The sequence below is a fragment of the Myxocyprinus asiaticus genome, chromosome 6 (genome assembly GCF_019703515.2).
Source record: "Myxocyprinus asiaticus isolate MX2 ecotype Aquarium Trade chromosome 6, UBuf_Myxa_2, whole genome shotgun sequence".
In the NCBI taxonomy this organism is placed as follows: Eukaryota; Metazoa; Chordata; class Actinopteri; order Cypriniformes; family Catostomidae; genus Myxocyprinus; species Myxocyprinus asiaticus.
In genome coordinates this window covers 54,921,117-54,934,851 of record NC_059349.1, presented here as the reverse complement: position 1 = coordinate 54,934,851, position 13,735 = coordinate 54,921,117, and the positions used below count along the sequence as shown (strand labels likewise).

General features: G+C 37.7%; 1 protein-coding gene across 1 annotated transcript in view; it reads left to right on the top strand.

Moving 5' to 3' along the window:
* LOC127443031 (protein APCDD1-like) overlaps positions 1-13,735 on the top strand; it is a 41,120-nt gene that overhangs the window by 18,860 nt on the left and 8,525 nt on the right. Inside the window, exon 3 of the mRNA XM_051701510.1 lies at positions 756-1,287. Coding sequence (XP_051557470.1) covers positions 756-1,287 — 532 coding nt within the window. The remainder of the gene's footprint in view (positions 1-755; positions 1,288-13,735) is intronic.

Here is a 13,735-nt window from a genome sequence, read left to right as displayed (position 1 = left end):
TTCCCTCGCAATAGTTTTGCGTTCCCTCCCAATAAGTTTTGCGTTCCCTCACAATAGTTTTGTGTTCCCTCGCAATAGTTTTGCGTTTTCTCGCAATAGTTTTGCCTTCTCTTGCAATAAGTTTTGCGCTCCCTCACAATAGTTTTGCGTTCCCTTGCAATAGTTTTGCGTTCCCTCGCAATAGTTTTGCGTTCCCTCCCAATAAGTTTTGCGTTCCCTCACAATAGTTTTGCGTTCTCTCGCAATAGTTTTGCGTTCCCTCGGTTACAGTAACCATATTTTAACAATGATATTCGTAGTGAAACCATAGTGATAATGCAGGAAAACAAAAATTATGTTTAAAATTAATAAAAATCATATTTTGTGGGTATCATAGTTTTACTATAGTTAAACATGGTTAATCTTGTGATTACATTTGTTTTACTAGAAATACCATGGTATTTGTAGTAAAATCAAAATAACCACAAAATTATTATTTTTATTGCCATAGTTTTCATTTTCCTGTATTAGCACTATGGTTTTACTATAAATATGAAGGTTAAAATATGGTTATTTCAGTAAAATCATGGTACATTTATTGTGAGGGTACACAAAACTATTCCGAGGGCATGCAAAACTATTTCAGAAAAAAATAAGTCAGCCCTTTCCTCTAAGGGGAACCATACCAAAGTGGCCCTCATGTGTGTATATGAAACATACACATCTCATCATGTGACCTCTCTTTCTCTCTCTCTGTTCTTCCGTTACAATGGCAGCTGTGAGGTGCGGCCCGGTCCGGAGTTCATCACTCGCTTATACCGATTCTTCCACAACAACACCTTTCAGGCCCATCAGTTCTATTATGCAGACAACCATTGCACAACTCCGACATACACGCTGGTGGTGCGTGGCCGTTTGCGACTGCGCCAGGCGTCCTGGATCGTGCGGGGTGGCACAGAGGCTGACTACCAGATCCACCGCACACATGTGATCTGTCACTCCACAGCCGTGGCCAAAGACCTCAGTCAGAGGCTGAAGCGCAGCTGTAGGGGACCCAACAGGGATCTTGGCCCCTGGGTGCCGAATGTAGGTTATGAGTTGTGGAGCGAGGAGGGCGGTTGCGACTGCTCCAGAGGGCTCAATTTTGCCATGCATGAACTGCAGCTGCTGCGTGTTGAGAAGCAGTACCTGCATCATAATCTTGATCATCTAGTGGAAGAACTCTTCTTAGGAGACATTCACACTGAACCAGCACAGAGGATGTACTACAGACCCTCCAGTTACCAACCGGCACTGCAGAACGGCAAGGTAAACAAATAATAAAACTGTTTTTTAATCTCTAAAATCTGATTGAATGAGCCACATTTAAAACTGTTGTAAAATAGTCCAGTAGTTGACATATCCTAAGGTGTGACACACTATACTCCATCTAAAACTATTTTAAACAGTGTTTTACTCATTCTTTTATAATTAATATTATGTATGCAGCTTTTTATTCCATAAAGCCTGGAGTTAAGTGCCTTGCTCAAGGACACAATGGTGGTGGCTGTGGGGATGAAACTGGCAACCTTATGCTTACCAGTTCTGTGCTTTAGTCCACTACGCCACCATCACTCCGCGAAACATAAACTAAAAAGTTTGTCATGTTTCCAAATGAATGACTCTTATGATCCTGTTCTTTTTAATCTACCACGAGAAACGTGCAGCGTTACCAGTGTATTCCGATTCCCTGAAGGAATTTTTCTTATGATCCGGTTCTTTTTAGTGAATCAAAAACACACAGTGTGAAGAATGTAGTCTGATTCACCGAACAAATGACTCTTATGATCTGATTTGTTTTAGTGAATCACAATCACAGCATGACCAGTGTAGTCCGATTCCCAAATGAATGACCCTTATGATCTGGTTCTTTTTAGTGAATCAAAAACACATTATGACCAGGGTAGCCCGAGTCACTGAACGAATGACTCTTATGATCTGGTTCTTTATACTGAATCAAAAACACACAGAGCGACCAGTGTAGTCCGATTCCCTGAACGAATGACTCTTATGATCTGGTTCTTTTTAGTGATTCAAAAACAAACTGAGCGACAGTGTACTCCAATTCCCGAATGAATAACTCTTAAGGGCTTGTTCTTTTTAGTGAATCAAAAACACACAGCACGACCAGTGTAGTCCGATTCCCTGAACAAATGACTCTTATGATCTGGTTCTTTTTAGTGATTCAAAAACACACAGAGCGACAGTGTACTCCAATTCCCGAATGAATAACTCTTAAGGGCTTGTTCTTTTTAGTGAATCAAAAACACACAGAGCGACCAGTGTAGTCCGATTCCCTGAACGAATGACTCTTATGATCTGGTTCTTTTTAGTGATTCAAAAACACACAGAGCGACAGTGTACTCCAATTCCCGAATGAATAACTCTTAAGGGCTTGTTCTTTTTAGTGAATCAAAAACACAGCGTGAGCAACATATTCCGATTCCTGAACGAATGACTCTTATGATCTGGTTCTTTTTAGTGATTCAAAAACACACAGAGTGACAGTGTACTCCAATTCCCGAATGAATAACTCTTAAGGGCTTGTTCTTTTTAGTGAATCAAAAACACACAGCACGACCAGTGTAGTCCGATTCCCTGAACAAATGACTCTTATGATCTGGTTCTTTTTAGTGATTCAAAAACACACAGAGCGACAGTGTACTCCAATTCCCGAATGAATAACTCTTAAGGGCTTGTTCTTTTTAGTGAATCAAAAACACAGCGTGAGCAACATATTCCAATTCCTGAACGAATGACTCTTATGATCTGGTTCTTTTTAGTGAATCAAAAACACAGTGCGACCAGTGTAGTCCGATTCCCTGAACTAATGACTCTTATGATCCGATTCTTTTTAATGAATCAAAGACATACAGCATGACCAGTGTATTCCGATTCCTGAACGAATGACTCTAATGTTCTGGTTCTTTTTAGTGAATCAAAAACACAGTGCGACCAATGTAGTCCGATTCCCTGAACTAATGACTCTTATGATCCGATTCTTTTTAGTGAATCAAAGACATACAGCGTGACCAGTGTAGTGTGATTCCTGAACAAATGACTCTTAATAACTGGTTCTTTTGAATTTACAACACGGAGCACACAGCATGACCAGTATAGTCCGATTCCCAAACAAATGACTCTTATGATCCGATTCTTTTTAGTGAATCAAAGACATACAGCATGACCAGTGTAGTGTGATTCCTGAACAAATGACTCTTAATAACTGGTTCTTTTGAATTTACAACACGGAGCACACAGCATGACCAGCGTAGTCTGATTCCCAAACAAATGACTCTTATGATCCGATTCTTTTTAGTGAATCAAAGACATACAGCGTGACCAGTGTAGTGTGATTCCTGAACAAATGACTCTTACTAACTGGTTCTTTTGAATTTACAACACGGAGCACACAGCATGACCAGTGTAGTCTGATTCCCAAACAAGTGGCTCTTATGATCCGATTCTTTTTAATGAATCAAAGACATATAGCGTGACCAGTGTAGTGTGATTCCTGAACAAATGACTCTTACTAACTGGTTCTTTTGAATCTACAACATGGAACATACAGCGTGACCAGTGTAGTCTGATTCCCGAACAAATGGCTCTTATGTTCCGATTCTTTTTAGAGAATCAAAGACACAGCGCGACCAGTGTAGTCCGATTCCTGAACGAATGACTCTTATGATCTGGTTCTTTTTAGTGAATCAAAGACACAGCGCGACCAGTGTAGTCCAATTCCCTGAACTAATGACTCTTATAATTTGGTTCTTTTTAGTGAATCAAAGACATACAGAGTAAACCGTGTAGAGTGACTTCTGAATGAATGACTCTTATGATCCGGTTCTTTTTAGTGAATCAAAGACATACAGAATAAACCGTGTAGAGTGACTTCTGAATGAATGACTCTTATGATCTGGTTATTTTTAGTGAATCAAAGACATACAGAGTAAACCGTGTAGAGTGACTTCTGAATGAATGACTCTTATAATTTGGTTCTTTTTAGTGAATCAAAGACATACAGAATAAACCGTGTAGAGTGACTTCTGAATGAATGACTCTTATGATCTGGTTATTTTTAGTGAATCAAAGACATACAGCGTGACCAGTGTAGTGTGATTCCCGAACAAATGACTCTTATGATCCGATTCTTTTTAGTGAATCAAAGACATACAGTGTGACCAGTGTAGTGTGATTCCCGAACAAATGACTCTTATGATCCGATTCTTTTTAGTGAATCAAAGACATACAGCGTGACCAGTGTAGTCCGATTCCTGAACGAATGACTCTTATGATCTGGTTCTTTTTAGTGAATCAAAGACACAGCGCGACCAGTGTAGTCCGATTCCCTGAACTAATGACTCTTATAATTTGGTTCTTTTTAGTGAATCAAAGACATACAGAGTAAACCGTGTAGAGTGACTTCTGAATGAATGACTCTTATGATCTGGTTCTTTTTAGTGAATCAAAAACACATCGTGACCAGTGTAGTCCGATTCCCGAACGAATGACTCTTATGATCCGATTCTTTTTAGTGAATCAAAGACATACAGAGTAAACCGTGTAGAGTGACTTTTGAATGAATGACTCTTATGATCCAGTTCTTTTTAGTGAATCAAAGACATACAGAATAAACCGTGTAGAGTGACTTCTGAATGAATGACTCTTATGATCTGGTTATGTTTAGTGAATCAAAGACATACAGCGTGACCAGTGTAGTGTGATTCCCGAACAAATGACTCTTATGATCCGATTCTTTTTAGTGAATCAAAGACATACAGCGTGACCAGTGTAGTGTGATTCCCGAACAAATGACTCTTATGATCCGATTCTTTTTAGTGAATCAAAGACATACAGTGTGACCAGTGTAGTGTGATTCCCGAACAAATGACTCTTATGATCCGATTCTTTTTAGTGAATCAAAGACATACAGCGTGACCAGTGTAGTCCGATTCCTGAACGAATGACTCTTATGATCTGGTTCTTTTTAGTGAATCAGAGACACAGCGCGACCAGTGTAGTCCGATTCCCTGAACTAATGACTCTTATAATTTGGTTCTTTTTAGTGAATCAAAGACATACAGAGTAAACCGTGTAGAGTGACTTCTGAATGAATGACTCTTATGATCTGGTTCTTTTTAGTGAATCAAAAACACAGTGTGACCAGTGTAGTCCGATTCCCTGAACTAATGACTCTTATAATTTGGTTCTTTTTAGTGAATCAAAAACACAGCGTGACCAGTGTAGTCCGATTCCCTGAACTAATGACTCTTATAATTTGGTTCTTTTTAGTGAATCAAAGACATACAGAGTAAACCGCGTAGAGTGACTTCTGAATGAATGACTCTTATGATCCGGTTCTTTTTAGTGAATCAAAGACATACAGAATAAACCGTGTAGAGTGACTTCTGAATGAATGACTCTTATGATCCGGTTCTTTTTAGTGAATCAAAGACATACAGAATAAACCGTGTAGAGTGACTTCTGAATGAATGACTCTTATGATCTGGTTATTTTTAGTGAATCAAAGACATACAGCATGACCAGTGTAGTGTGATTCCTGAACAAATGACTCTTACTAACTGGTTCTTTTGAATTTACAACACGGAGCACACAGCATGACCAGTGTAGTCCGATTCCCAAACAAGTGGCTCTTATGATCCGATTCTTTTTAATGAATCAAAGACATATAGCGTGACCAGTGTAGTGTGATTCCTGAACAAATGACTCTTACTAACTGGTTCTTTTGAATCTACAACACGGAGCACACAGCATGACCAGTATAGTCCGAGTCCCAAACAAATAGCTCTTATGATCCGATTCTTTTTAGTGAATCAAAGACATACAGCATGACCAGTGTAGTGTGATTCCTGAACAAATGACTCTTACTAACTGGTTCTTTTGAATCTACAACACGGAGCACACAGCATGACCAGTATAGTCCGAGTCCCAAACAAATAGCTCTTATGATCCGATTCTTTTTAGTGAATCAAAGACATACAGCATGACCAGTGTAGTGTGATTCCCAAACAAAGGACTCTTACAAACCGGTTCTTTTGAATCTATAGTGTGAAAAACACCAGTATAGTCCGATTCCCGAACGAATGACTCTTATGAGCTGGTTTTCACTCACATTTTCTTGTAAAACTTTTGTCATATTTTTGCTTTATTAAAGCAATAAGTCACTCAAGGCCATGCTTTACAGTGATTTTACCACATTTAAGTTTTTTTTTTTTTTGCTATGTCTCTTTATGTTGTGCATAAAAACACCCCTTAAGTGTGTTAAAATCACTTTAAAAATCACTCTCATGGCTGATTGCTTTGATAAACATCTTGGATGCTTTTGACTGTCAGATGACTTGTTCGGTTGTGCTGTGTAGTTATTGAGCACTGAGTTGCTTTTTATTTTGCTCATGTTTGCTCATGCAGAGAAAGATCGAGAAGCTTTAATGTGGGTTGAGAGAGTACGATTTGAGATTTGAGCCCGTACAGCTGGCAGAGGATTCCTCACTTAACGCTGAGATTTATGAGGCGTTGGATATCTGGCTCCAGGAATCAGGATCAGTGTTCATCAGTAAATGAAGTGTGATCTCCACACTGTATGTCTCGTCACACACTCGGCTCTGTTTACATCTCAAACACTTTGATGAGCTTCAGACGCTCTACATTACTCACTATGAGATGTGAGGTGAAATGTTTACGTCTCTTCTCGACTGTTCCCTCGTTTGGAGGTTTCATATGTAGAGTCACAGTGAAAACTGGAAAGTCAAGTTTGTCGAGACACTTTGATATTGGCCTGCCAACTAAACTTAAAATAGTTTTAAGAGAATTTGAGACAGCGCTGGTTGGATTGACCTTGTAAAATAATGTAATATAGAAATCCCTCCTTATGGAAAGATGTTTACTTAAACATGCAATTAAAACTTCAGCCACAAAGGTCTCATTCAAGCCATAACAACAGAACAATCCTGTTTCTCGGCCCCAAACATGTGTCATCAATTCAATGCCATCAAACAGCAAACCACTGCACTTTGATGCATGACGTGACCTCATTGGCCAAACAGGGAAGTGGCATTAAAAACAGGCCTCATTAACAGATCTTTCCTTATTTAAACCCTTAATGGACATGATTACAATTCCATCTGTCAATCACAAATAGCCTATGTTTTTATTCCGCAGCTCCAGACGGCTTTGGGAGTGACAGTTTGTTCATCGGTGGTTTTGGGTGGATCAGACATGCTTATTTTCTGCTTATTTGTTAGGTGTGGCATTGTGCGGTTGCATTTTATTGATATCTGTTATCAATAAAAAAAAATTTGGTAACGCTTTCTATGAAGCCCATATTTATAATGCATTGTAAAGGCATTATACTGCATTTATAATGTCTCATAATACACCTTATAATAAGTTATAACTTCTCATAAATAATTATAACTATAGTTATAATACGTTATAAGACTTCCCCTATTCATAGTTATAACTCTTAGAGTATAATGCATTATAACACAAGCAACATGTAATATTAACACAGTAGAAGTTAATAAAGTTTATCGGATAAGTGCTGTATAATGTATAATGTATTATAAGTGCTCTTTGTCTCTTTTTTGTAAGTAAAGTTACAAAAGTAATATCTTCTTATAAACAGACATAACATGAACTTATAACATACATTAACATTACAAGTCAAACTTATATAATGGAAGTTATTTATATAATAAATCTCTAAATAAGATGCACAAATATTAAAGTTTATTGAATAGAGTTCAGTATAGAATCAGTTTGATTATTTTATTCTTGGCTACATGTGTGATCAACATACATATGAGTTTCTGATATATTTGGACCTTGTAGCTTTCAAGTGTTTTTCATAATATCTCAGAATGTGCATTAAATGTGTGTTATTTTGTATGTTGTGCATGTGTAATGTTTATTACTCCCAGCATGACTTGTAATGTCTTATAATCACTTCAAAATATCTCATGGATGTTTATAAGAACACATTGCTTTTGTCACTTTACTTAAAGCATACCTATTATATATATATTACAATATATACAGTATATAATACATTATAACTTCTGCAGATAAAACTGGATGTTGATTGTGTTATAATGCATTTTACTCGAAGGTATAACTGTGAATAGATAAGTATTATAATGTATTATACTGTTGTTATAATTATTTATGAGAAGTTATAACATATTATAAGACATTACTAATGCATTATAAATATGGGCTTCATAGAAAGTGCTTCCAAACATTTTAGTAAAATGACATCACTTTTTTTTAAAGTAAGGTTTACTGATATTGTGTTAATACAAACATAGTTTTGTCTGTTCATAAAACTTGACCTATTTTATGGAAGACAAGTTGCTTTTGTTGGTCACCATGAATACTCCGTTTTCAGTTTCCTAATATCATCTTTTTCCAAAGTACTCCATGTGCTAATGGAAAAAGCGCTTTTGAAAGTCTCAGTTTACAGTGGAGGTATTCTAGAGCGGAATGAGAAATGTAAATGTAGTGAAATAAATGCCTTTTCAAATGGATATGTATAAATGTGGACGAGGCCTAAGTTGCTATAGTAACATTCATTAGAAAGAAATTCAAGGGGACTGGGTATCTCAGCGAGTATTGACGCTGACTATCACACCTGGAGTCGTGAGTTTGAATCCAGGGCGTGCTGAGTGACTCCAGTCAGGTCTCCTAAGCAACCAAATTGGCCCGGTTGCTAGGGAGGGTAGAGTCACATGGGGTAACCTCCTCGTGGTCGCCATAATGTGGTTCTCGCTCTCGGTGGGGCATGTGGTGAGTTGAGCGTGGTTGCCATGGAGAATAGCATGAAGCCTCCACACATTCTACATCTCCACGGTAACGTGCTCAACAAGCCACGTGATAAGATGCACGGATTGACGGTTTCAGACGCGGAAGTAACTGAGATTCGACCTCCGCCACCCGGATTGAGGCGAGTCACTACGCCACCACGAGGATTTACAGCACATTGGGAATTGGGCATTCTAGATTGGGGAGAAAAATGGGAGAAAATAATAATAATAAAAAAAAGTAATTAAAAACACACATCTAACAAAGTCCAACAGTACAGAAGCCCTGAATCGCATCATGAAAAAAAAAAAATTCAGTAGGTGAAATTTCGTTTTTTTAAGTGTCTAGTGCCTATGTCCTAAAAAAAAAAAATTCTCTCTAAAAAAGCATCAATATTCCCAGTGGTGAATGTCATCAAACAGTCAGAAATCACTCCCGTTGTTACACTTGACAATGAATGCCATATGAAATATATGTAACCTGATGTATATTCATTTAACTGTGGGATTTCATGTATTAGTAGACTCTCAAACATTTAATATATATATATATATATATATATATATATATATATATATATATATATATAGTATTTCACGTTGATTATACAATCTGCAAAACATCGTCAATTACCACAGCTGTCATCTGTCGACTTAAGCACAAGATTTCATGATTACTGATATTGGCACCTGGTGGCTGAGGTTGATACCGCATGCTAATTGTTAGCTAGCTAGCAAGTAAAAAAAAAAAAAAAAGTAAAAATTCTCATGTGTTGCCTCTTGAGGAGAAAAATATTGTGTGTGTGGTTGTGTGTGTGGTGTGTGTGTGTGTGTGTGTGTTTGTGTTTGAGTGTGTGAGTGTTTGTGTGTGTGTGTTTGTGTGTATGTGTGTGTGTGTTTGTGTGTATGTGTGTGTGTATGTGTGTGCGTGTGTATGTGTTGTGTGTGTTTGTGTGTGCGTGTGTGTATGTGTTTGTGTGTAGGTGTGTGTTTGTGTGTATGTGTATGTGTGTGTTTGTGTGTGTGTGTGTGTGTGTATGTGTGTGTTTGTGTGTGTATGTGTGTGTTTGTGTGTGTGTGTGTGTTTGTGTGTGTGTGTGTGTGTGCGTGTATGTGTGTGTTTGTGTGTGTATGTGTATGTGTATGTTTGTGTGTGTGTGTGTGTGTGTGTATGTGTGTGTTTGTGTGTATGTGTGTGTGTGTGTTTGTGTGTATGTGTGTGTGTATGTGTGTGTTTGTGTGTATGTGTGTGTTTGTGTGTGTGTGTGAATGTGTGTGTTTGTGTGTATGTGTGTGTGTGTGTGTATGTGTGTGTTTGTGTGTGTGAGAGGAAAAACAGTTTTTTTTTTAAAAGGGAAAAAAAATTAGAAACAAATTGTTTAGAGAGAATTTTTTTTTTTTTTTTTTTTTTTTTTGCAGGACATATTCTCAATAAGTACAAAGACGTTTTAGTGCCATGGAGAAAAAAACGTTTTCCAGAATAAAGTCAGAATATTTCGAGAATAAAGTCGTAGCATTATCCTTCCGACGGGTGAATATCCGTAAAGCCGCATGTCCAGATGGCATTCCGGGCCACGTCATCAGAGCGTGCGCGAACCAACTGGCTGGTGTTTTTACAGACATTTTCAACCTTTCCCTCTCTTTGTCTGTAGTCCCCACATGCTTTAAAACATCCACCATTGTGCCTGTAACGAAGCAATCCAAAAATTTCACCCCCATCATCAGCAAATGTTTTGAGAGACTAATCAGAGATTACATCTGCTCTGTGCTGCCTCCATCACTAGACCCATTGCAGTTTGCTTACCGCAACAACCGCTCCACTGATGATGCCATTGCATCTACACTACACACTGCTCTCTCCCACCTGGAAAAAAGGAACATATGTGAGAATGCTGTTTGTAGACTACAGCTCAGCATTCAACACCATAGTGCCCTCCAAGCTAGATGAGAAACTCCGGTCTCTGGGCTTAAACAGCTCGCTGTGCAGCTGGATCCTGGACTTCCTGTCAAGCAGACACCAGGTGGTTAGAATAGGCAGCAACATCTCCTCATCACTGACCCTCAACACTGGAGCCCCACAGGGCTGTGTTCTCAGCCCACTACTGTATTCCTTGTACACACATGACTGTGTGGCAACACACAGCTCCAATGCCATCATTAAGTTTGCTGATGATATGACGGTGGTAGGTCTGATCACTGACAATGATGAAACAGCCTACAGAGAGGAGGTGCACACTCTGACACACTGGTGTCAGGCGCACAACCTCTCCCTCAACGTCAGTAAGACAAATGAGCTTGTGGTGGACTTCAGAAGAAAAGACAGAGAACACAGTCCCATCACCATCAATGGAGCACCAGTGGAGAGAGTCAGCAGCTTCAAGTTCCTGGGTGTCCACATCACTGAGGAACTCACATGGTCCGTCCACACTGAAGTCGTTGTGAAGAAGGCTCATCAGCGCCTCTTCTTCCTGAGACGGCTGAGGAAGTTTGGAATGAACCGCCACATCCTCACACGGTTCTACACCTGCACTGTGGAGAGCATCCTGACTGGCTGCATCTCCACCTGGTACAGCAATAGCACCGCCCACAACCACAAAGCACTGAAAAGGGTGGTGCGAACTGCCAGACACATCATCGGAGGTGAGCTTCCCTCCCTCCAGGACATATTTACCAGGCGGTGTGTGAAAAAAGCTCGGAGGATCATCAGAGACTCCAGCCACCCGAGCCATGGGCTGTTCTCACTGCTACCATCAGGCAGGCGGTATCGCAGCATCAGGACCCGCACCAGCCGACTCCATGATAGCTTCTTCCCCCAAGCAATCAGACTTCTGAACTCTTGATCTCCCACGATCAAAATACATCAGCACTGCACTTTATTACCCTTACTCTTATATCTCACACCGGACTGTCATAAATTATATTATTATTATTATATTATATTCTCTCTTAACAACTGACTATCAACCGACAGCCTGAATGTCAATACAGTACAATACAACCTACTGTACATTTTATATATACTATATATACTATTTTTATTGTATAATGTGTATTCTATATTGTGTGTATTGTATAATGTACATTGTATGTTATTATTTGTATATTGTGTTTTTCATACACTATTGTACTAGTGTATATGGTTGTGTGACAATAAAAGTTATTTGATTTTGAAGTCGTAATATTTTGAGAATAAAGCCAAAATGACCTGAAAGTGCATCTTTATCGCAATGATAGAATGACAGCAGCTTCATCAATGCAAGAAATGGATGTGGATGATTCTGTTAAATCATACTTTAGGATTTAGCAACAAAGAAATCCTTTTTCATCTTTTGGCACATCAGTATGAAGTTATTATTGGGATCCGGACACTGCAGCGGTTATGGAGGAATTAAATGTATTGAAATGTGTATGAGAAAGAACCAGACAGACGTGTGTGCAGTCCCGTTCAGTGTGGCTAATGCTTGGGATAGGTTTCCCCACGTTAGAACGTTAGTAATACTTAAATTGTACTTACTACAGCACGTTTCCCAAAAGCATGTTTATCTAAATAGCAAGTAAAAACGCTTGTAAATCAATGCCAAAATGCATTAACTATTACAGAATTTAATTACAGGAATAATTATTGCTTTAGTAAAGATTCGGTTTCAAATGTATTCATTCTCAACTTCATAGAGATTACTGAGACACAGAAAATGCATGAAACATGAATGTACGTGATGTAATAAGGGGCTCTCACGTAGCCTAAAGTTTAGTTTCTTTGGTTGGGACCTGAACAGATGCACAAAGAACAGGATTAAAATTACGGACATCAGTACACTGAACTATAGACACAAAGTCATAGTATTTTGACTTTATTTTCGAATACTTTATTTTTTATTCTCTTTTTTATTTATTTTTTATTTATGACTTTATTCTCAAAATAATACGACTTTAATCTCGTAGTGCTACGACTTTATTCTCAAAATATTATGAATTTATTCTCATAATTTTGACTTTATTCTCGAAATATTGACTTCTCAAAATATTATTTTATTCTCGAAATCTTTATTTTTTCGTAATTTTTTTATGACTTTATTCTCGAATATTACGACTTTAATCTTATAATGCTATGACTTTATTCTCATAATTTAGATTTAATTCTCAAAATATTACGACTTTATTCTCATAATTTTGACTTTATTCTCAAAATAATACAACTTTAATCTCGTAGTGCTACGACTTTCTTTTCAAAATATTACGACTTTAATCTCGTAGTGCTACGACTTTATTCTCGTAATTTTGACTTTATTCTCGAAATATTATGACTTAATCTCGTAATGCTACGATTTTATTCTCAAAATATTACGACTTTAATCTCGTAGTGCTATGACTTTATTCTCATAATTTTGACTTTATTCTCAAAATATTACGACTTTAATCTCGTAGTGCTATGACTTTATTCTCGTAATTTTGACTTTATTCTCAAAATATTACGACTTTAATCTTGTAGTGCTACGACTTTATTCTCATAATTTTGACTTTATTCTCAAAATAATACAACTTTAATCTCGTAGTGCTACGACTTTATTCTCAAAATATTATGACTTTAATCTCGTAGTGCTACGACTTTATTCTCAAAATATTACGACTTTAATCTCGTAGTGCTACGACTTTATTCTCGAAATATTACGACTTTAATCTCGTAGTGCTACGACTTTATTCTCGTAATTTTGACTTTATTCTCGAAATATTATGACTTAATCTCGTAGTGCTACGACTTTATTCTCATAATTTTGACTTTATTCTCAAAATATTACGACTTTAATCTTGTAGTGCTACGACTTTATTCTCATAATTTTGACTTTATTCTCAAAATAATACAACTTTAATCTCGTAGTGCTACGACTTTATTCTCAAAA